The sequence below is a fragment of the Schistocerca piceifrons genome, chromosome 2 (genome assembly GCF_021461385.2).
Source record: "Schistocerca piceifrons isolate TAMUIC-IGC-003096 chromosome 2, iqSchPice1.1, whole genome shotgun sequence".
Classification (NCBI taxonomy): domain Eukaryota; kingdom Metazoa; phylum Arthropoda; class Insecta; order Orthoptera; family Acrididae; genus Schistocerca; species Schistocerca piceifrons.
The window spans coordinates 704,946,778-704,972,462 of record NC_060139.1 but is presented as its reverse complement, the minus strand read 5'-3'; the positions used below and the strand labels follow the sequence as shown (position 1 = coordinate 704,972,462).

General features: G+C 36.8%; 1 protein-coding gene across 3 annotated transcripts in view; it reads right to left on the bottom strand.

Moving 5' to 3' along the window:
• Positions 1 to 25,685, bottom strand: part of LOC124774939 (obscurin) — a 694,794-nt gene that overhangs the window by 418,096 nt on the left and 251,013 nt on the right. For all 3 annotated transcript variants that reach the window (XM_047249630.1, XM_047249632.1, XM_047249631.1), the window contains 4 exons: positions 24,774 to 24,936; positions 9,915 to 10,541; positions 8,447 to 9,691; positions 3,054 to 3,254 (listed from right to left, as the gene is read on the bottom strand). In XM_047249630.1, coding sequence (XP_047105586.1) covers positions 3,054 to 3,254; positions 8,447 to 9,691; positions 9,915 to 10,541; positions 24,774 to 24,936 — 2,236 coding nt within the window. The remainder of the gene's footprint in view (positions 1 to 3,053; positions 3,255 to 8,446; positions 9,692 to 9,914; positions 10,542 to 24,773; positions 24,937 to 25,685) is intronic.

The window sequence follows — 25,685 nt, the reverse complement described above, 5'->3', positions numbered from 1 at the left end:
TAAATGAAAATCAGGCTGGTATCCACATACAACCTCAGTTATATGATTTGCAAACACTTCAGAAACATTCTCATACTTTCCTGTGTGGCAACACTATATGCAGACAGATGGGGTGGTTACATAAATCCGGCCTGCGGGGCAAGGGGTGACGACAGGAAGGGCATCTGACCACCCTCTGCCACTCACATTTTGAAATCCAGATTAACATGCTGACCCCCTGACAATATGGGATAAGGCCAGGAGAAAGAAAGGTACATAAAACAGTGAATTGGTAATAACAAGTAATTCCTGTAAATTCGAGATAGACACATACATTTTGTGGAGTTATATTTACTGGAAAGATGACCATATTAATTAATGTTCTAGTTCTTGTGGGAAAATGTTAAAGCCCAAAGTAAATAACAAAAAAAGTTAAAATAATGCAGATATGAAAAGTCTGGTAATTGCATCACAAAAAGGAAAAAATTGATACAAATAGTCACTGTAATTGTGCAAGTCTAAATTGCTGAGCAAATTTTAATGTCAATCTTCAAGGGAAATCATTTTGGTTATAAAACTGCAATTGTATCAAAGTCATAACAAAGAATTAAACACTAAGCTCACTGTTAAAAGGCTATATAAGTGGAAGTGGCTGTGACTATGACTCAGTAAACAGTACAGATACATCTCAGTTTTGGCATAGTCATTAGCAATGTCTGCTCAGTCTAAGGAAATGAACAGTTTGTAATGGAAGAGTGAATGGTGAAGAAATTTTAAATAAATTATGACTTTAAAAAATTGGTTCTGAGAAAAATATTTCCAATGATGTAAGACTGCAGCATATTCCAGGAGAAATCACTCCAATGCTCATGGCAGCAAATGAAAATGAACATGCTAGTAGGATCAACAATCGTCGGCACTTCCAAATCAGCAAGATAAGAATTTAAAATATTAATGAATCATTTTCTGCTCCAAAACCTTTTATCTTTTAGAAGAATCACTGTAAAGTAATGGGAAGTTTCCATCTTAATTGGTAGTGGAAACACGCTACATCATTTCTCAATATGTTTGCAAAACTCTCTACTGGATGGCAGTTCTGTTGTTTCCACGCCCAAGGAACTTAGTACTGTGTTTAGTGGTAACAATGTGAAAGCGAAGCATAAAGGGAGGAAATATAACATCTAAATATTCATAATTTATACACCACTGAGAAGTGTGGCTGTGAGTACCATAAGTTAGGATTTCTTCTCATTCCAATTATGTATGGAGCATGAGAATAACAACTGATTAAAAAAAAAAAAAAAATCTTGCCTTCGCAATCATTATGGGAGTGGTATGTGGGAGGCTTAGGCATATTTCTAGATCATTCACTTAAAGCTGCTCCTTGAAACTTTGTAAGTAGCCTTTTATGGTATAAATGGTCTACATCTTGAAGCGTCTGCCAGTTCAGTTTTTTTCAGCATTTCTGTGATACTCTCCGGCGAGTCAAACAAACCTGTAATCAGTGGTGCCCTTCTTTGAATACATTCAATATCTTCTATTAGTCCTATTCTGAGAGGGTTCTGCACATTTGACCACTACTGACACATGTTTCTGTACATTTAAAATAAATGTCTGCCAAGTCATTAATAAACAACATGAGCAGCATGGGTCCCAATACACTTCCCTAGGACTCAGAAGTCAAAGAGTACTGTAGCCATTAGATGGCCTTGATTCATGGCTTTCAGGATGCCAGGTGAGAAAAGCATAAGCTGAGTTTTACATGACCATTGTTTTCAGAATCAGTGCCACTTGGCTTGGAAACAAGATTAAAAGTAAAGGAGATCTGTGAGACCTAAAATGATGGAGGTTGAGAACATAGAAAACAGTACATATCAGACTGCAAAGTTCTGAAGATCTGGTTCTGGAAAAGAATTGAGCTGAATTTTGCACTGTGTTGCATATTTTACAATAGAACACTCTTCATCAACTGCGTGTGGTGTTTATGGTTTTCATTTTGTATTAAGCCTTGTTCACCTGCCACCTTAAACTATTGCCAACTGTAACAGTAAACAGATAGCTTTTTTTTGGAGCATCACCTGTGACCAGCTTTGCGAAAGAAGCGGCAACACTTTCTACGCAACCCACCCATCATTTTGCACGACAATGTGTGGGCACAAACAGCGCAAGCTGTGGCTGCTCTGTTCGGTTGATGGGACTGGGAAGAACTGTATCATCCACCATACACCCCGGACTTAAGTCTTTGTGACTGATTTGATTCTGAAGATGAAGGAAACACTTTGTGGCATTTGCTTCAGAACTGTTCCAGAGATTCAACAGGCAGTAGATCGGTCCATTCACACCATCAACAGAACAGACTCTGCCAACGGTACACTATGCCTTCCAAATCACTGGCAACGGGTTCTGCACAATGCTGGTGACTACATTGAGGGACAGTAACAGGTGCAAATATGTAACTCTTTTGTATCTGTTGTGAATAAATAGTTGCCACTATTGAAGTTCCAACCCTCATATGTTACCATCTTCTTTGTTGATCTGCTTCATCTTCTTGATATGAACTGTTTACCTTTATAGATACAGTTATTGGCAGCACATCCTCCTGTCATTTTATCACACATTCATAGTGCCAACTACTGAACAATAACAATGTTCCAAAACTTCTGAGGTTATTTTTATCTTTATTGGCCAGATACTGGAGGTACCTCATTTAACAACTTAAAAGTAAGTAAATATAGAGAAAATAATCTGGGCTGAAACTTCACAAACTGGATCAGATTGATAACAATAAAAAGAAGCAGCAAGTTTCATAGCATGTATTCTGGGAATTAGTCTAGAGAAAGTAATCAAGGCAATTTAAATGTAGAAGATATTGGAGAGACATCAAGAGAGGTACAAAATGCAGGAGAAAATTGAATTCAAACAACAAGATGCTTTAATTAAGATGTACTTACATTTTTTGTTATTACAATGAAGTATTTCAAAATAATATTGGTGTAAAATATGTTTCCTTTCAAAATCCATCTATCAAATTTTTTTCTTCTGACTTCTTTTTATGAAAAATTAGATCAACTTACGTTCTACATTGCAGCCTTCAATAGTTTCAGTGAATACTGGACGACCATCACTGGAAGTCAGAGCAAGTCTGACTACTGTATCACCACCACCAACAGATTGTGTTGTACTTGATGCTACCCTCATGGACTCAGAAGATGATATATTGCTTGACTCCACGTAGATCTCCTCACTGAGATGACTACTTGACACTGAAGAATATTCTGAGGGACAGACACAACATATAACAGCAAAAAGGTAAAGTCTTACCAGAGAGATGCCACCCTTCGTGTTCTTGCCACAATGACTGCGAATAGATCAGCTGTCAGCATTATTAAAAGTATGTTTAGAGAAGAGCATTATTAAGATATGATTAATATTTCCATGTTACTGCATGTTTTAGAAAAATAAATAATTAAGTTAATTTAAGCAAAGCTCAGTAATATGAGAACTACTCTGGAAATTAGATACTAGATTAACTTCAAATTACAGCACAGTTTATCGTATATGGTAATCTGGTACTAGTACTATTGTTTAATGCTATGCTACTGTTTAATGGAAGGAACAGAAACATAAAACTTCATTTAGCTATGATTTTCATTTTTTGGAAGTTTTGGGTAATATGAGAGCTATCTCCTGAATTGTCATTGACAACATTTTATACATCTGCTCATGTTGTGACTGAAAGACTGAGTGTACCAAAACTAAAATAAATATTCAGACTTTATTTCAAATAAAATTAAGTAGTCAGAAAAGTGATACTGATATGCGATTTCTCACAGTAGCTTCTTGACAGATTAAAATGGTACACTGGACTGGGGCTCAAATTGAACCCTTGCTTTCTGTGGGCAATGTCCCTACCGACTGAGCTACCATGGGACAGTTTGCTGTCCACCTCACCATTTCAGTGTGCATATACTTCCCTTCTACTGTCCAAACGTCAAAGAGATTTTTCTACAAGCCTTGTTTCACTAGCATTTAAGGGGAGCCACTGTTGGAAAGTAGGATGGAGGTACTGGCTAACAGAAATGATGCAGGTTGTAAGGCAAGCCTGGGTAATCCATAGGAGGACTGCCCATAACAGCTGAAGGTTAAAGTTTGAGTTCCAGTCTAGTACACTGTTTCAACAGTTCAGGAACTTTTGTAACAGCACCCCACTGTAGAATGAATTATTCATCCTGTATGTCTTATGGATTTTCCGTTATCTCTGGTAACCTATTTATATTCAACAAACAAAGGAGTGGACAAAGGATTATATTCAAATCAATGACACTGACAGTCAGACAAGGCAATATGCTGTGATGCATGTTTTATTCACCTTTGTCATATCACTCTTTTATTTCAGACAATATTTACCACATTCAATTGCAGACAAAGCTTGATTTCAGTAATCTAACTGTTGTGATTTATTTTCACTGTGTGGTTTGTTTCTCTGTATGGCATGTTTATTGTTCATTACAGACTGTCAGAATAAAACAGTGAAAGTGTGCAAAAAATGATGAACCTAATACAGTCCTGAAAAATGAACTAAGTACTGCACTTCAACAGACAGTATGTGAATACATGGACTACCACAGCCATTGTTGTTACAATCAATCCATAGAACAGACAAAGTTGCACATGAGTGCCTGCTACTTTGTTAATTTGATTCAGATATAGTGCTGACAATATAACATTGCAGTTGGCTGTGAACAAACAAGAACCCTGGACAACAGAGGAGCAGTAGAGCCAACGGAGGAGCAGATAGGAGCTGTAGGGGAACAAGCCCCACCTCCCTCTCACATAGCTGGCAATCTACACTAATGATTTATGCTTTTGCAAAAGCAGAACTGACACACTGTCATACGCATTGCAGAGCCCTCCTAGTGTTTCGAGAATCCTACTTGAGACTCAATATAGACCCGAATTAGCCTCCTAGAATAGAATGAGCTATTAGCAACCCAAAGCAAAGCACACAACATGAAGTATTTGGTAACAGCTACCATGCCTTTTCTTGCTTAGGTTGGCAGTGTTGTAAACATGGTAGTTCAGGTGCAACCCATACTGGTATCTTACCTAACCATAGTCCAAAACACCCCTCCCCTAAAACTGCCATGTTAAAGTGTCCATGTTATACACTGCTGTTGTTTGAGATCTCATTTATGCATTACTACTATTTTTACTGTCAGTTTTCCATTTATCAGATGTTTGTAAAATCGTAAAATCTGATAGAGTGTTTTGCATCTGAATCATTAAGCATTAGGAGTCGACAAGTACCACATCAAGACTTTAGTCATAGCTTCTAGTGAATTTGCATGAGTTCAAAAGCTTGGCTGGAAGCCATACCCATCAGGTCTATGTCACAATAACAATTTGAGTTCCCAGTATTGCCAACATAAACAGTGACTGAATATGAAACATAGATTTCTAACATCATTCACTTTGTGAGGAAGGAAAGGTAGAAATATAGAGTTCTGAAACTAATAACATTAATGAAACTTCAGCATGAATGAACTGATCAGATGTAGCAGAAACAGTGTAGTAGTTATGTTCCTAAATGACAAAAAACAAGAATCCTGACCAAGATAGTCTCAGAGTGTATAAACATATATTATCATTGTGCAACAAGGAAATGCATACTCTGCACATGCATCTGTATGTATGCATGTAAGTGAATAGACAGTCACAAAGTGTGTGCCTTCTTTTCTCTGCCAGTTTTCTGCTAGAATTAATCAATTTTGTAAATATACATCAAACAAGAAAAAACTACTTATGTGAGAACTATTACTTATTGCAGCAATCACAATGATATGCATTTGAGGTGACAACTGAAAATTTTTGTTAACAGCAGTATTCAATCCTGGATTTCCTGCCTTTTATGAGCAATTGACTTAGCACTGTCCATCCAAGCATGTATCCTAGTCCAACCCAAATCTGCCTCAGCTTCCTTTCCTTTGTCATTTACTATCAGTGGAGAAACCCTGTATCTGCATCCCATATACAGAAACATTGCTCATACTAAAAATTTGTCTGCTAGTAGGTGTGCTTGGATAGCCTAATGGGAAGGTGACGGCTTACGAAAAGCTGAAAATACAGGTTTGTGTCTTAATCCTAACAGGAATTTTCTGCAGTCACCTGTGGTGACTAATTAATCTCTTTTTCATAAAACTAAAGTGTAAATGAAATTAAATAATAGATTAATCACAAATTTAAAGTTATTTTAATTTTCTTTTTATTCAGGGACTCAGAAAGACTGTTAATTTCAGTGATTATTATTTATTTAATCATGAAATTAGAAAGTGCTCTTTTACCAGTGTGTTGCACCAAACATAGTGCTAATCCATAAATCATGTTTGTAAGACAAGATGTGAGTAAATTATTAAACAAATAAATTAAACAATGAAGCTGAAGACACTATTTTGATTTTGATGAAGGATGAAACTGGATACCATATTAAAGCCAAAATTGTAGTCATAGCTACAGGAACTTCATTCTGTTCTTAGCTTCCCCCTCCCTCCACCACAACACTCAAACAGCAACATAACAGTATTATTTATAAACCTCTGCAGTAAGTTCAGAGATACAGCTACTCCGAAGATAAAGGGATTTGCACCATAAAAATACCAGAATTTACATAGGAAAAGCTCAGCAATAGTTCAGAACTTAAAAGAATATGTGAATGACAGTAAATATAAAGCACATATTTGGTTCTAATAATACCAGTGAAGACAACAATTGAAAATATTATTGTGTATAGAGATATAGACAGTAAATTCTCAAATTTGACACGAAACTCAGTAAGTCATTGTGCAAGCATTTCAACATGCTTCCATCACATAAATTATTAATTGTGGATTCCAGATAGACACTCAGAAGATACAAATGTGCTGAACCCATTACTATCTGTTAGTGAAATCAGGCTATTCTGGCAATGATTGAAAACTGCCAGTACAGCTTAAGCAATTTCAGAGATGCTAAGTTGCAGATAGACACAACAAAAAGAGTCTCACAATTATAGTTTTCAGGCCTTTGTCAACAATGACACACACACACACACACACACACACACACAGGGGACAGATTTTTTTTTTGGGGGGGGGGGGGGGGGAGTATTTCTCTCCTTTCCCACTACATCCCCCCCCTCCCCATCTCACCCCTTCCCACTATCTAACCTGCAGCACTTCGCTGTCCACCAGCCCCACCATACTATCCCTCCCAACCCCACTCATACCTCCTCCTTAACCCAACCAGTCGCCACTGCCATCATGCACTGGTACTGCTCGCAGTGTGGGTTCAGCTGCCTGAGACTGCAGTTGTGTGAGTGAGTTGCGTTTGCTTTTGTGTGTGTGTGTGTGTGTGTGTGTGTGTGTGTGTGTGTGTGTGTGTGTGTGTGTGTGTCTATCTATTGTTGACAAAGGCTTTAATGGCCGAAAGCTGTGATTGTGAGAGTCTTTTTGTTGTGCATATCTGCGATTCAGTATCTCGGCTATATGGTGAGTAGCAACTTTCCTTCTCATAATATTGTAACATTCCATCCTGGATTTTCCATTATTTAAGTAATTTCAGTTTATATCAATACAGCTAGCACCCCTCCAAATTAGACTGCTGAATGCTTCAAGGAATAATGCCACATCAGAAGTGGGAGGGGGCGAGGGCACATCCTAAATATCTAAGGCAAGGGCACAATTACTGGTGTTATACAGGAGGAATTTCACAAACAAATGTGGAAATAACAAAATGCATATATGTGTTCAGATTTGTTTTCATTTATAACAATATATATTAACTTTTTACTTTTTCCTTGCCTTTATTCTGTAGCTTCTTTTAAGGTAGTAATTTTATTGGCTTAAACCAGAATTTATAAAGATATTTTAAAACCATTTGTTAAAAGCAGATGTAAAAGTTTTGTTCATGGAACGTTTAAAAGGCATTTTAACACATTGTAATTATTAAGACAATGTTTAGTTGAAGAAATGACCACTGATTATTTCAAATACACAGATGTGACTTGAACATAATTCAACAAAGAGTGGCACTACACTGTTTGTCATTAAAATGAGACATGATAGCACAACCACACAACTTTGAAGTTTTAAGAAAAGACAAATTTACAATGACAAATACAACAAATACTCAAAAGACAATAGAAAGAAATACTATTAGTTAGCTATGTATGGAAATGTTTAAGAGGCTCAAGAAGAACAGCTACAAAAGTTAGACTGCTTACAGAGCACACAGCAAAATAAAACTGCAAAATCTTAAACTTCATACTACAGTGTTAATGTAACAGACCTTCAAGGTATTTTTATTCTATCAGTTTAACAGTAGTTCAGATACTAGCAAAATTTCGGAAACAGGTCCTATACAAAAGCTGAATGCTTTATGGAAAAATTTTTGAAGATAACCTCCATATTTTATGCATAATATATTTCTTTACCATGAACACTTCTTGAAGATGAGGAGATACGTTTTGATTCAAAACTCATATATTGATCCATGTCGTCTTCTTTGTTTTCAGAAGCCTCTTTCTTTAATTTTGAAACTTCAGCTGTTTCTAATGTCTTTTCTTCTTGTGAAGCAGACTTTTTAGTGGCAGATTCCGCAGAGATGGAGTCTTCTATATGTCTGGTTTCTGTAGTAAGATCAATGGGTTCTTCAGTTTTTTCTGAGGCAGGACTTCTAACACTCGTGTCAAAAGTTGTCCCTGATTTATTTGTAGGCTGGGCAATGGAATCTGTTGACTTTCTCTCTGTTTCTGGCTTCTTTTCTTCAGATTTCCCTAATGCAGTCCTTCCTGGTAAAACACTTACAGGAGCTACAGTAGACTGTTCTTCTTCCTTATTTTCAGATACTGTGACAAGTGTTGTGGGCTTGTCGTCTGTTTCTGCCTTCTTCTGTTCAGACTTCTCTATCACAGATGCTTCTGATGCACTGCCTTTGCTAACTGTATCTGAGATTCCCTCTTTTCTATCTGATTTATTTGTAGACTCGGCAAGAGAATCGGTTGATTTTCTTTCTGTTTCTGGCTTCTTTTCTTCAGACTTCTCAAATGCAGTCCTTGCTGATAAAGCACTTACAGGTGCTACAGTAAGCTGCTCCTCTTTCTTATTTGCAGAATCTGTGACAAGTGTTGTAGGCTTGTCCTCTGTTTCTGACTTCTTCTCTTCAGATTGCTCTATCACAGATCCCGCTGATGCACTGTCTTTCCTAACTGTATCTAAACTTTCCTCTTTTCTACCTAATTTATTTGTAGACTCGGTAAGAGAATCTGTTGATTTTCTTTCTGTTTCTGGCTTCTTTTCTTCAGACTTCTCTAATGCAGCCCTTCCTGGTATAGCACTTACAGGTAATGCAGTAGGTTGATCTTCTTTCTTATTTGCAGATTCTGTGAGAACAGTAATGGACTTGTCCTCTGTTTCAGCCTTCTTCTGTTCAGACTTCTCTATTGCAGACCCTGCTGATGTACTGCCTTTGCTGACTGTATCTGAGCTTCCCTCTTTTCTATTTGTGGGTTCTGTATGAGGAACTGTGGGTTTTTCTTCTGCCTCTACTTTATTTTTCTCGTTCTGTCTGTCCAATAAAGTATTTGCTGATGTTGTTTTATTAGTTTCCACTAACTGTTTCTCTGCCTTTTCTAATTCTTCTGCAGTCTTAAGTATGTTGTGGCTATTAATTCCTTTATCTGTAACAAAATATTCAAAGTTATTTTTTTTCTTTTCTATAATTGGAGAAATTTAATAAAACAATTGATTTAGAACAACAAATATTAGTAGAACAAAATAAAATCTGTTTGCTTTTCACTTTCAAATATGAAATTGTTCTAACAAGAAAATAAGATTTAGAAGATTTGGAAACTTATTCAAGAATAAAAATGAAATGAACTCTCAATTTTGTAAGTTTCTTACCTTTTGTGGAAACAGAATTGGTAATATTATTTACTTTCTCTGAGCTTTTCACAATACCAATATCAGACTTGAATTCTGTTTTGCAGGTTTCTGTGTTTTCTGGCAACTGTTCCTGGTCTTGTTTGACTTGACTTATGTTATTTGCTTTATGAGAATCTGCTACTTTTTCTGTTTCAGATATTTTTTTGATCTCAGTTTCATGAAGCAGTTCTGGACCATTAGTCACTGGTCGTGAATCTTTCAATTTTTGTGTCACTTGTGATTCTTGTTTTGTTGGTTCTTCTCTCTCCTTTTTTTCAAAAGACTGGTGTTGCTGGTCTGTTTTGCTCTCCTCCGCTAAACTATTTGTAGTTTTTTGCTTTTTTGGTGGCCCCCTGTTGTCTTGGTCTGCAGAATCTAATGGCTTCTTTACTGTTTCTTTTCCTTTCTTATCTGGTTCACCTCGATTTTCTTGTGGCAACTCTTTCGTGTGTTCCTTTATGATGCCATTCACTACTTTTGATTTTTCTGAAACAAGTTCTGTTACAGATGTCTTTTTAACTGTTTGTTCTTGGCTTGTGGTATCAACTGTATCTTCAGTATGACTCTTTAACTGCAGGTCATCAGCAGCATGCTCAGCAAGAGCAACTGTAAAGTAAAACAACAAAATAAATAAATAAAATTGAGTAAATTACCTGAAAAATAAGGAATAGTCAACATCAACTCGTCATAAAAATAAGAACAATGACAATTAGCATGACGCATGTAATTTAATAATATTTTCATCCATTGTGTACTATATAACATTTTTCATTGTCATTCAAATAAAAGTAAAGTTTACCTTCATATTTTATAGCAGCATAAGTATCATATAAAATGGAAAACTAGACGGATAAGAAGCATATGTAAGCACATAAATTTTCTGATTATTAAAACATATAGGAAATGTCAGATGGTTGATAGAAATTTATGTAAGATTACACAGGCCAATGAAAAATTTATTTTAATTTTTTTTTTTATTTTGAAAGCTGATATTTATAGATTTTTATGAGCTGAATCCAAATCTAGCCTTAGTTTTTTGTATCAGCCACAGTTTTTGAGCACTATGCTTTTTATTATATAGTATAAAAATCCTATGCTATATGGTAAATGGGGAAATTAATGAAAAGCTTCGTTACAACATAAGCATGGTTTTTATTTACAGTAAGCTACTTAAAACAATGATACGTGTTAATAGAGGTTTCACTTGTCAGCTGGAATTGATTTGTATTTTCTTTCTCTTTTTTCTTAGTAGCTTCTTGTGTAGCTTTTCCTGCGATGAGTCGCTTGCTGAACTTCTCGGTGAAGTGACCAACAGTAGTCCCCCACCATGTTCGTGTTCCCAGTGGCCTTGGTAGTGGTTTTCCATCACTTTAATATCCTGGTGAAAATGCCCTCTTTGTTCCTCACTAACATCTCCCAAATTGTCCGGGAAGTGACTGTTCAAAAAGTGAACTTTCAGGCTCATTACACATCCTAAAGTTTTAAACTTCTTTAACATTGTAGCTATAATAGAAACATATTCTGGGTCTTTTACATGCCCTAAGAACTTTGTAACGACTTGCTTGAATCACATCCATGCTTCTTTCTCATTTAAGGTCATTGTGGATTCAAAGTTAACATCAAACATCAATTTTCTAATATCATGTTTGCCAAAGACACCTTCATTTAGTTTAGCTTCTGGAAGGTGTGGGAACGTTTGGCAGAGATACTTAAAACATGGTCTATCTTTAGGTAAAGCCTTTACAAACTGTTTCATTAGGCCTAACTTTATATGTAGAGGTGGGAGGAATACGTTTTTTGGATCTACAAGGTTTTTCCGTAAAATGTTCTTCTCACCAGGTTTTAAAGACTCTCTCGCTGGCCAGTTCTTTCTGCACCAATGTTGATCCACAGCCCTACTGTCCCATGCGCACAAGAAACATGGAAATTTAGTAAAGCCACCTTGCTGACAAAGGAGCATGCATGTTACTTTTAGATTGCCACATATCTTCCAACCATGAGCAGAATAGCCTATTTTATTTAGCACTAATTCTAGGTTTTAATAGCTTTCTTTCGTATGTACAGAATGTCCAACAGGTATAGGTGCACACATGGTACCATTGTGTAACAAAATAGCCTTTAAACTAGTTTTGGATGAATCAATAAACAGCCACCAGTCTTCCTTTTTGTATTCAATATCAAGCTCATTCATCAGACCAGGAATGTCTGAGTAGTACACTAAATCACCTTCTTGTTGAAAAAACTTGGAAAATTGCTGCTCTCTCTTTCTATACAAGTATATTCTGGTTCCAACTGCCTATAAGTTATTTTCTTTTAATCTACAGACAAGCAATTCAGCTTTTTGTTTTGTTAAGCCCAGATCTCTAACCAAATAAGCTTGGTCTGAGTAAACAATCTGGGCTCTAGACTTTCTGTATTACAATGGAATTCATCATCATCTGGTTCATCTAAATCAGATTGCACATGAGAAAATACTTCTGTTGGAATAGAATTTAAATCATCTGGTGGTTCAGGAACTGGCAAATCTACACCATGCCCTACTGGTCGGATGGCAGACGGAAGGTTAGGGTAGCTTATTACCTTCTTGTTTTTCAAATTGTGACCAGAAATACCAACACTGCAAAAGTAGTAATCATCAGAATTATTTATTGGGTTCCTCCATATCGTAGGCACAGCAAATCTAAAGGCTTTTTTTTCTCCTTTTTGGATCAGTTTCTCAGATCTTCAACACACACATAACATACCTTATGCAACACCCAAGATTTATCTTGATCACCAAGTTTAGATCCAAAGTATGATAGATAAACCTTTTTCACAAAGTCTGTAATGTTTCTTTGGTGTTTTTAAATCACAAATTTAGCACAAATATAGCAAATACAGCAATATAGCAATATGGTTTTTACCACCACGATTAGACATTGTACTGAGCACATGTACAGGAAAGTGAGGTTAGATTGACAGTAAACAAAACACCATCTGTTAACACAAAAATAGAATCGACCTTTTTTTGCCAGCAAATGTTTTTCAGTAGTGCTACCAGCATCATCTACATTCATCAAGCCTCCTTTTTAAATTATTTTAACCATATAAAAGCTGTTAAATTCTTTAAAAAATCACATAATTTAATAAATTCAACTGTAAAATGTGAAGAAATGGTGGGTGATACAGTTTTTTAAGTATCATATTTGGATTTCCACCCTAAAAAACATAAGATAAGGTACTTCCAGGAAAAAAGTTTTTCCATCACTCGTCTGTGTTATTAAAAGGAAGTTGTAACATGGCAAATACATCAACACTCAAAACTAATGAGAAGAAAGCAGAATTAAAATGAAACAAAAGATGTAACATATACTTTATTCTCAGCCTAATTACTTAATGTAGATGGAGACAAGAGCTCAGATTGTGCGGTTGGGGTATTAAATAGATGCCAATAAACTGGTCAAGTGTAGATGAACCAAAGCAAATAAGTAATTAATTTTAGCTGCAAATGAGAAAAAAATTGAATATTAAAGCAGGTTACCTGTATCAATACTAATACTAAGTATTTAGTATTGGAGGGAAGCGTGGAGGGTAAAAATTGTAGAGGGAGACCAAGTAATGAATACACTTAACATATTCAGAAGGATGTAAGTTGCAATAGGTATTGGGAGATGAAGAAGCTCGCACAGGATAGAGTAGCATGGAGAGCTGCATCAAACCAGTCTCAGGACTGAAGACCACAACAACATCTGTATCAAAGTGGTATAGTTATAAATATGAAATACATGAAAAGTATTCACAGTTGTGAATATAAACAACCTTCATCCGTATAATGGAATGATGACTCTGAAAATTTTTGCTGGACTGGGACTCAAACCCAAATTTCCCAATTGTCACCAGTAGTTGCCTCAACTGTAATATCATATTTATCTGCCGACATTGGGAAAGCAACTTTCAATTAACATGTCTCCTCTGTATGGGAATGTGCACAATTAATGTAGGATTCGGGTTGTAGACAAATGGATGACAACGTATGAAAGTTTGGGTCTGGCCATGAAGTATGCTCGGATAGCCAAAGTTGTTGAGGCAACTCTCGCAACAAATGGGAAATGTGGCTTCGAGTCCTGTCTGGAAGTAATTTTCAATGTCATCATTCCATTATCCAGCTGAAGGTAGTTCATATTCTCAGCTGCGAATACATTTTATGTATATCATTACACTAGAGGTTGAAAATACTGCTTTAGTTGTAAATTTGTTTTATTATCATACCGGTTTCAGGCTCTCATAAGCTGTTCTGAGCTCAAGGCGGCAGGAGTGGCTGTGCAGTTCTGGGCGCTACAGTCTGGAACCGAGAGACCGCTATGGTCGTAAGTTCGAATCCTGCCTCGGGCATGGATGTGTGTGACGTCCTTAGGTTAGTTAGATTTAATTAGTTCTAAGTTCTAGGCGACTGATGACCTCAGAAGTTGAGTCGCATAGTGCTCAGAGCCATTTGTTCTGAGCTCATAGGTAGCAAACATGCCTAGTACACAACCACTGCGGCACTTGGGGACCACAGCACAGTTGTGACACCTGAGGATGGGCTTATGAGAGCCTGAAACCGGTCGTGATAATAAAACAAATTTACAACTGAAGTGGTATTTTCAACCTCTAGTATAATGATCAGTTGCGGATGTTCACCCAACAGGGTTGTTTGTGTATCATAACAGCTGTAGTTGCCACAGTGCATGTTCCTTTTGACATACATGCACTGCAATATCATAAAAAACCATCTGGTAATATTACTTGCACATGCTGTTTTGATACAGGAATTTACTTTCCTAGAACAACCCTGTACATTCAATGTGCATCTGAAAGTTCTTGCAACAAGTTAAACTCCAACCTTTCATGAACTATAAACAGTAGTGAAGTCCATTATGGACACATCACAGGTCATTGTGTATCGTATTTAGAGGTGGCACCATCAACGCTGATGCAGTAGAGTGTTGTTTACTATTAAATTCAAACAGATTAAAAACATGTGCCTCAGCTGCCTTGCTTATTCAAGGCCTTCATTTCTAATCACTGGTACCTTCCAGATTGTATTTTCACCGTGTAACAGAGTGTGTAGATGTGGAACTCCCTGGCTGATTGAAACTGTGTATTACACTGGGACTTGAACTGTGGACCTTTGTGTTTAGCAGGCAAGAACTCTACCAACTGAGCTATCCAAATATGACTCATGATTTGTCCTCCCATCTAGTTCAGGCAGTATCTCATCTCTTACCTACCAAAGTTCACAGAAATTCTCCTGCAATATCCTTTCTTCCAGAAAAGCTAGTTACACAGGAAAACTTTGAAATCTGGAAGGTAGGAAATGAAGTACTGAAGGAAGTAAAGCTGTGAGGATGGATCTTGAGTAATGCTCAGGCACCTCAGCTGGTAGAGTACTTGCCCGTGATAGACGAAGGTCCTGACCCTGAGTTGCAATCCAGCACACAGTTTTAATTTGCCAGGAAATTTCATATCAGTGCACGCTACACTGCAGAATGAAAATTCACTCTGTAAACAATCCTCCAGGCTCCGGCTAAGCCACATCTCCACAAGATCATTTCTTCCAAGAGTTGTCTGTCCCGAAAGATATGCAGGAGAACTTCTGTGAAGTTTTGAAGGTAGGAGATGAGGCACTGGTAGAATTCAAGCTGTGAGTATGGGTCATGAGTCATGCTGAAGTAGCTCAGTTGTAGAGCACTTAGCTGTGAAAGGCAAAGGTCCTGTGTTTGAGCTCTGCTCTGGTATGCAGTTTAATCTGTGAGGAAGTTTCACTGGTTCCTTATGTCAAACAGTTTATGATTTTCTACTGTCTACATAATTTTGACCCAGATGTTTTGAAACAAGGTTTATACACAGCCTGACAATAAAAATATAGCACCCAGAAGCAGAGGAGTAAATGAAATGAATCTTCACAGGTTGAGAGGATATGTGATGTTATTGCATTTATTACTAAATCAAGTCAAATTTACAAAGAACTTTGCAGTATGAGCCAATATATGAATATGACTTTGCATCATCTCTGGTCCAATGCAGGCACAGATTTCACTGGGAAGTGTGTCACAAAGCCATTATATCCTCTCCTGAGGCATGCTGGCCCATAACTGTTGTGTCAGGTCCTTGATACATGGATACTGTTCCCATCATGCATGTATAGACAATTTTGCTGCTAGGATTAAACCTGTAGCTCTCTCGTGAGATTACAGACAATTTGACATTTTGAAAGGTGAACAGTACAAATAGCGACACAAAATACTGTCATGTGCATTCAGTCTTCAAAATCCATTTCCTGCTGAAACTTTCTTCTGTATTTCCACTTTGAAAATACAATATAAAAAAAAAAAAACATAAATTCTTATCAAATGAGAAAGTCATTGCTACCATGAAGGAATATTTTTTAGGTTCTGACACTGTGCACATTACTTTAAGTTGTAACACAATCACACAATTCACACAGAACTTGATGAAGAGGGCACCTAAAAAGAAGTTATATTTTTTAGATGGTTAGATGTCTAATTTTCAATTTTCAAACATATAAAAATACTTACACTGTAGAGAAGTAGACAATTATATCAGCAGATTTTTTAAAATATGCTAAAATGTACCTCATAGAAAATTATTCTGATATTCACGCTTTTGTTTCTTTTTATCCTCCAATGATTCTACAGGTGATAATACATGTTTAATTTCAGTATCTAGTCCATTTCATTATTTTTTTTACAGATATGTGCTTATAAATCAATGACATAAATCTAATCCACTGAACTTTCCAGATGAGAGAAACTCTGATTGCGCTGACCAAGTACCAAGACAGAAATCCACAGACATACAAAATACTGTAATATTGCAAAGAGATAGCATTTATTAATTGGGGACATTGTCAATACATCTTCATATTTTAAGGAGAAAAAAGCAAACTTGCAAGATATCAACACTGACACTCAATCTTGTGCCAAAATATGGGCCATAATACTGAAATTTCACTGTTATGACCATCTGAAAGTAAAGCTTTTTAAACCTTCACACATGTTGGATGTTTGTCATTCGCTCTGCCCCACTGTAACTGATTAATGCCTAATTGTGAAGTAGTGCTCAGAGAAGAGACAACCAGAATCCTCATATTTCCAGGATGTTGATGAGGAGAGAAGAGGATGTGGGAGGTGGACACACCTGCCCAAGGTGTTTTCAAATCTTGTTTGAGAACACATTACTCTACGCATCATAAGTAATATGAGTACATAATATGTCAACCTCACGCACATTTATGTTCAATATTATTTTAACAATATTCTCGTACTGATGTCCTGCAGCTATATATATATATATATATATGTATATGCCTCACAATCAAAATTAATAAAATTAAGCAGTTCAAGAATTATTATGAAAACAAGTTTGTGATTTCCAGTTTACAATTTAATCATGCCAATCACATAAAAGAATACCATATATATTGCAAATGTACTTCATTTTAATGACGTCAGCTTTAAAATTCAAACCAAGTCTTGCACAACAGCAATGTTAATGATCAAACAGTGCTATGCTACTTCTTTAATAACACACTCATTCATTTCATTAATTTACATTGCATTAGTGAATTGCAACATAACAATGTTCAAAGCAAAAATATCTCTAGGATCAACTACAAGTTAGAAACTGTGGACTTCGACATAATGAACAAAGCACTCACTCCACTGTACAGTACTTTGCACTTGGCCATTAAGTGAATGCAGTGGGGCACAGCAACTGACAAACCACTTGTGTGTGTGAGAGTTTGAAAGCTGTACTTTTAAAAGATTATAGCTGCATACTATCAGTACTATGACCAAAATTCTCATGCAGGACCTTTGGGGTTGATATATTGCACATTTTCTTTTTTCTCCTTAAAATATGCAGCCGAGATGGTGATCATTCCCTCTTAGACAAGACATTACAAGTAGTAAACATTACTACTAAACCCTGTAATAAGTTTCAAATGGAAAATACTATAGATAAATGTCAACAGTGTCTCCCCTTCTCATCAAAATAGGTGTCTCTCTCTCATCTTGGAATTTCAGTGGCCTGCGCTTTTTTTTGAACCTCCGCAACCTATCCCTCTCCACTCTGAGGAAGGAACTAACAGTTCTAAGAGCTGGAATAGTGTTGTGCACATTCATATGTGCCTATTGATAGCACTAACATTTCACCTCCTGAAGGTAAGTACTGATCAGTAATTCTATTTCATAACTTTATAATAAACAGCTGATAAGCACACGATACATATTATGTAACAAGCACAAATGACCACACAATAATTTATACGTCAAAGCTATAATTACAGAATATGAGGCAATGTACCAGCAAAGAATTGTCAGGCAACAAAATGAAATCTACTTTGTGGCTTGACATCTACATTACAAATCTTTCATGTATGATAGAGATTACATGACTGGTAACAGTACAGGGTTATTACAAATGATTGAAGTGATTTCATAAATTCACTGTAGCTCCATTCATTGACATATGGTCACGACACACTACAGATACATAGCAAAACTCATAAAGTTTTGTTCGGCTGAAGCCACACTTTAGGTTTCTGCCACCAGAGCGCTCGAGAGCGCAGTGAGACAAAATGGCGACAGGAGCCGAGAAAGCGTATGTCGTGCTTGAAATGCACTCACATCAGTCAGTCATAACAGTGCAACGACACTTCAGGACGAAGTTCAACAAAGATCCACCAACTGCTAACTCCATTCAGCGATGGTATGCGCAGTTTAAAGCTTCTGGATGCCTCTGTAAGGGGAAATCAACGGGTCAGCCTGCAGTGAGCGAAGAAACGGTTGAATGCGTGCGGGCAAGTTTCACGCGTAGCCCGCGGAAGTCGACGAATAAAGCAAGCAGGGAGCTAAACGTACCACAGCCGACGGTTTGGAAAATCTTACGGAAAAGGCTAAAGCAGAAGCCTTACCATTTACAATTGCTACAAGCCCTGACACCCGATGACAAAGTCAAACGCTTTGAATTTTCGGCACGGTTGCAACAGCTCATGGAAGAGGATGTGTTCAGTGCGAAACTTGTTTTCAGTGATGAAGCAACATTTTTTCTTAATGGTGAAGTGAACAGACACAATGTGCAAATCTGGGTGGTAGAGAATCCTCATGCATTCGTGCAGCAAATTCGCAATTCACCAAAAATTAACGTGTTTTGTGCAATATCACGGTTTAAAGTTTACGGCCCCTTTTTCTTCTGCGAAAAAAAACGTTACAGGACACGTGTATCTGGACATGCTGGAAAATTGGCTCATGCCACAACTGGAGACCGACAGCGCCGACTTCATCTTTCAACAGGATGGTGCTCCACCGCACTTCCATCATGATGTTCGGCATTTCTTAAACAGGAGATTGGAAAACCGATGGATCGGTCGTGGTGGAGATCATGATCAGCAATTCATGTCATGGCCTCCACGCTCTCCTGACTTAATCCCATGCGATTTCTTTCTGTGGCGTTATGTGAAAGATTCAGTGTTTAAACCTCCTCTACCAAGAAACGTGCCAGAACTGCGAGCTGGCATCAATGATGCTTTCGAACTCATTGATGGGGACATGCTGCGCCGAGTGTGGGAGGAACTTGATTATCGGCTTGATGTCTGCCGAATCACTAAAGGGGCACATATCGAACATTTGTGAATGCCTAAAAAAACTTTTTGAGTTTTTGTACGTGTGTGCAAAGCATTGTGAAAATATCTCAAATAATAAAGTTATTGTAGAGCTGTGAAATTGCTTCAATCATTTGTAATAACCCTGTATTTTGTGATGCTGACAATGGATGAATTCGCAGTTTTTATTATTCTGGAATAAGTTTTAGTAATAATGTTACAGCCTTCATCTGTTGACATCACAAAACAACAAACAATAGAAAACACACAAATAAACCAAAAAGTTTCAGTCCCAAGCATCTTTAATAAAAGATTTCTTACAAGTGATAAATCAGAGTAAGTTTTGATCGAAGATACTCAAAAGCCAGCACCAAAAGAGGTGCAGTAGAGGAATTACATGAAAATACACAATTCTTGTCTCAGGGTAAAAATACAGCTTCATTGTAATTGTAATTTATTAATCATGTAGATCATATATCATGTGCAGAGAACCACATGATGATATAGGACGAGTTAAAAATGGAGATGAGATGATACATGGATAAAATGATTATGGCAGCAATCTTATAATGATAGAAGTGTTCATATAATACATGTGTAATGCCAAGATACAGGAAAGTGCATAGGTGGATATTTTGTGAAAAATTCAGAATTGCCCACTATTTCTAAATGAGTTCACATTATTAAGACAAAGAAACATAAATAACTTGGAAATTAAAAGTACCATACCCATTACTAAAGTAAAACAGTAAAGGTGACACACCTCTGAATTAACGTGTTCAGATTTACATACAAAGTACAGAACATGGTCAGAACCAATTTTTGTAAAAAAATAGTGAAAGATTTGTTTAGTTAGTCTGTCAGGTTTCATTCAAAGTATGTGTCCACAGAAATCAATCCTCCTTTTCCTTATGGTTTCTGAGAGTCTCTCCAACTTTGCATAGAGGGCTTCATTTCTACATAAAACTTGTTTGCTATTTTGGAATTTTGGACCCATGATCTTCCTCAAAATTTTCCTCTCCTTGAGTTCCAATTTTTCCATTTGCCCTTTCCTCTCCATAGTCTCTTCTGCATACAGTGCTTCCAACTTGAGTTATAATGCCTTATTTTGGTGTTCCAAGAGAGGGCTTTCTAATTGTATGTGTTTTTGGTTTTCTGGAAAGCTAGTTCCATTTTGGTCCTTCTTGCTTCCATTGCTTTCCCTTCAAGGTTGATCCATTCAATCCATTCTCCTAGATACTTGAAACTCCTGACCACCTCTATGTGTTGAGCTCCTACTTTAATTCTCTTACGAGTGTCTAGTAAATTCGTCCTAATCTTCGTTTTTTTGTAAGAAATCTGAAGTCCTATCTCCCCGACCTGCTCTTGTAACTCGGCAATTTGTTCTTTAGCTTCCTCCCACATTTCCATGAGCAGTGTCAAGTCATCAGCAAATGCTAAACACTTAATCATGATTCCTTTGTTTTTTGTTCCAAATCTTATTCCTCCTCTCGTTCTTGCATTCTATATACTCACAACTCTTTCGAGTGCACAGTTAAACAGCAGGGGTGAGAGACTTTTATAATGGAGTTTTTCAGTTATTTTGGAAAAACCAGATAGTAGCAAAATTGGCCTGTAGTTTGATACCTCTGTTTTTATCCCGTTTTGAACAGAGGTTTTACTTTTGTGGTCTTCAATTTTTCTGGAAACACCCCTTCTGATAGAGAACAGTTACAGATTTCAGCAAGTCACCTGGGTATGAGGGGAGCATGTTTCTTCGAGATGTAGACAGGGATATTGTCAGTACCAGCAGAGAATTTGAGCTTCAGTTCTTTCATTATAGCAAGTATTTCCTTTTTCATTGATGGGGTATAGAAAAATAGATTTATTATTTATACAAAGGTGAGTCAAATGAAAACCTTAAATTTGTAATAACAAATCGAAATTTTGCCCCATTATCCCGTAAGTTGGTAAGCGTGCTACAAACAGCATACAGAATGGCCTGTAGGTGGCAGCATGGTGCTGATGCACACATACCGTTGCAGTATCAGTATAAAGATGGCCACCCCACTTGCGACTTGCACCAGGGAAGAACAGCGTTCTGTTATTCAGTTTTTGCATAGTGATGGTGTGAAACCTATTGAAATTCATTGACAAATGAAGGTTCAGTATGGTGATGCATGTTTGTCACAGCAGCAAGTCTACAAATGGAGTAGGAAGTTTGCAAATGATGTGACTTCAGTGAAAGATGCTCTTTGTCCAGGTCAGGCACAACAAATTGTGACTCCACAGAACATTGCAGCATTTGAAGCCATAGTGAAGGAAAACCACCGAGTAACACTGAATGACATTGCAGCATGTTTACAGATTAGTAACGGGTCAGCACACCACATTATGCATGATGTGGTCCAGTTTCACAAATTGTCTGCAAGATCGATGCCAACTCCAAAAATGAGAGAATGACGTGTTGATGCTCATAAAGAACTTCTTCGGCACTCTTGAACAAGAAGGTGATGGCTTCCTTGCAAGAATTGTTACTGGGGACGAAACTTGGGTTCACTTCCACCAACCGGAAATGAAGAGAGCGAGCAAGGAATGGCACCATTCCTCATCACCAAAACCAAAAAAGTTTCGAACAGAACCATCAGCAGGGAAGGTTATGCTGACTCACTTTTGGGATGAAAAAGGCGTCATTTTGGACCATTACATGCCTAGAGGGACCACTGTCACCAAAGTGCATCATACACAGATCTCCTAAAAAATCATCTGCAGCCTGCAATTAAATCAAAGCGACATGGAATGCTGTCAGCAGGTGTCCTTTTGCAACATAACAATGCAACGCCCCACACTGCCTGTAAAACAGTTGCAACAATCACAGACCTGCATTTTGAGTGTCTTCCTCGTCCACCATACTCACCAGACCTTGCCCCAAGTGATTTCCATATGTTTGAACCACTCAGAGATGCAATGGGAGGAAAGAAGTTCCATTCTGATGAAGAGGTACACCAAGCGGTGCATGAGTGATTGCGCAGCAGATTACCAAAAGAATTTTTTTCTAAAGGAACTTATGCACTTTGTAAGTGCTGGAGGACTTGCATTGAGCATGGGGGAGATTATGTTGAAAAGTGATACAGCTTTGTACTACTACTGCAAAATAAATAATATTTTTAAAAATATTGAAGGTTTTCATTTGACTCACCCTTGTAGCACATCTGGATTGATTTCTGGGAGTACACTGTAATTTTGATTTATAATATGTTCAGCTATGTGTGTAAAGTAGGAATTAAATTTATTTGCCATTTTTGTAGGTTCAGTTATTACAGCTAACTTCGCCATTAGGCAGTTAATATTATAGAAATCTGTTCTGCTGCAGTTTTCTTCCATATGGAATTTATCTTACTGCTGGAATTTTTTGTGTATGTGTCATTTGCAATTATTTTTACTTTGTTTGACAACATTTTTGAAAATCTTTTTATATGTTTTGTAATAAGTATCAGATTCAGGTTGTAGTGCTTCAAGAATTTCAGAGTAAATTCTAGAACCACTTGGCTTTCCACCATTTTGAACACCCGATCTTTTAGAGGTGAGTGGGAGAAATGAATACACCCTACTGTGCATCGCCTATTTATATGTGCAGGTCAAAAAACATTTATGAGAAAAAGATGGACCCTGTGGCCGAACGGCAGCAGACAAGTACTTGCTGTATGGTGCACAGATTTTTGTGAACGGGTAGAGAAGAACAAGAAACGTTTATGAAGTATTCTGTGTTCTTCAGTGTCTGTGTTGATTGTAAAAACACTAATGAACAATTGAATATAGTTTTCTATGTACATTCATGTATTGGGCTCGCTTGAGCCGAAGAATATTAGAAGGTGATGTGAGCTGTTTGGACAGTCTGTGTAGTAATCTTTTTTTGTTTGAGGATACCAGAGTCCCACAAGTCATCCATTTATTTTTTGTTTTCCTTGTGCATATTTTCCTCTGTGTTGAAAGGAAGCACAATTCAAAACAGTGGGAAAAATTACTGATAAATTCATTATATTTTCCATCTGTGTGTTTGCAGTTATAAATCTCTTTCCAGTTTTCTTTGCTCAAGTAATGGAGAAAGTGATTTATATTTTCATTACTGTATTTTCTACAGGTGGTAGTTAGGCAGTGTTTAAATTGCAGCTCAGTTTTTGTACTCAGGGAGAGTTTTTGAGCTGTGTGATCCCCAAAGCCTGTGTTAAGTGCTTTGATTTTCTAGTTCATTTCTACATTTACAAATATCTGATCACTGGTGGTAGATGAAGTCTTTGTGATATGGGTTGCTGTTTCTACAGTAGATTTCATCTTAAATGTTTGCAAGAGATTCAGTATTTCATTCTTTTCTTTGGTGTCCTTTGCAAAGTCAATATTAAAATCACCACAGCGAATAACTCTTTTTGTTTATTTGTGTTAGCCTGTTAAGTGAATATTCTAAACTTTTTAGGAAAGTATTTATGTCACCAGTTGGAGCTCGGTATAAACAAATAATATCAGTTTAGTGTCCACTAACTCAACTCCCGATAGCTCTACATATTTTTTCTTCATTTTTTCAACAGGAACTATATTATGAAGAAAGGGGCAGGAACACTACAACTGTAGTTTTAACTTATGGCAGTGAGATAAGGACTTTAAAAACAAGGAACACTCCTCACCTGAGGGTTGATCAAAGCTCAATAGATATGAGAATCATGTGGATGGGAAAACAAATAGTGGAACAGAATGGGAACAGACTAAAGAAGAAGGTATAAATATAACTGTAATAAAATGGAATGAAGGTGTCTGGTGCAGTTGGTCTAGTGCGTGGATCACACATGGATCATGTTCTTCACTGGATTCCACAAAATAAGATACAACAGAGACCACAACACAATGAAAAGTGGATAGATGTAATGAGCAAATATATAACAGCATGCGTACATATTGCTGAAGACATAATGCTCAGGGAAGTCTAGGGGAGGCTAGTATCCAGCAACTGATGTGAAATGGTTGGTTCATAATCAAACAAAGAAGATGGTATTTACTGTAGTTCACAAAGAAACAAATAAGTGAGCAAATTTATCTGTAAATGGATGAATGAAATAGTTATTTATGAAATTTCATTGAATGTCAGAATGTCTTTTCATAACTGAGGGTTTTCACAAATTTCTAAATACTTCCCTTTTGGTAATGTGAGAAAATGCTACACTTACATTTATCTGTAGAATATTGTCTTATTTCCTTTAACCAGATGTCCTTAACAATGTCTGAATGTGCAGCAATAGTTAGTGGAAAATTTCCAAAACCACTGGATTTATGATGTAGTTCAAACACTCTTAAATTATCCTTATGGTCTTCGACTTCTACGTCGGGTAACTGCAAATCATAATATTCATATTAGTTCATCTTTTTACAGCTAAATAAAATAATTAAACAATGATTGAACAAACAATAAAGCACTCTTCCTAATTAGAGGCATACTCAGTTATAACTGATGTCATTTATGAAGACAAGTTGTTAACTTATGCAGGTGTATCTTCCATTTGGATTTGGGTTTAATGTCCCATAAGTATTAAGATGATGCCAATGAGGCACTAGAATTTGTAGCTACATAACATTATTAAATAAAATGACAGCTGTTCATATCTATTTTCTTAAAGTTTTTGACCAGCTGGAGTCCCATTCCATCCACAAGATGAATTGCAGAAAATTGTTATAAAGAGTTTTCACATACAATTTCTGTATACACTTAATGCTCATGGTGGGACAATTTTTCCATAATTCATATATAGATGAGCCTGTGCTTGTTATCTCATCTCAGACAAGACTCAAACAATGTGTTACATACAGAAAAGATTTTGTCATTTCTGGGCAAACATTTGTTGTTGACATTTCCCATAAGTAGACTCCTTATTTTGCAAGTGCAGATGACTGGCAATGATGTTGTGTCCAAGCATTCAAAAAGAAATTCACTACAGATAACAACAGGGGCTAGTTTAATTATTTTCATTTCCAGTGGATGATATTTGTGACAACTCACTAAGATGTGGTATGTGTCAGCAGGGTCACAAATGTTATGCAGTTTCTTTGTGAAGAAACAGGTATATGTTCACCAATTAAATAAT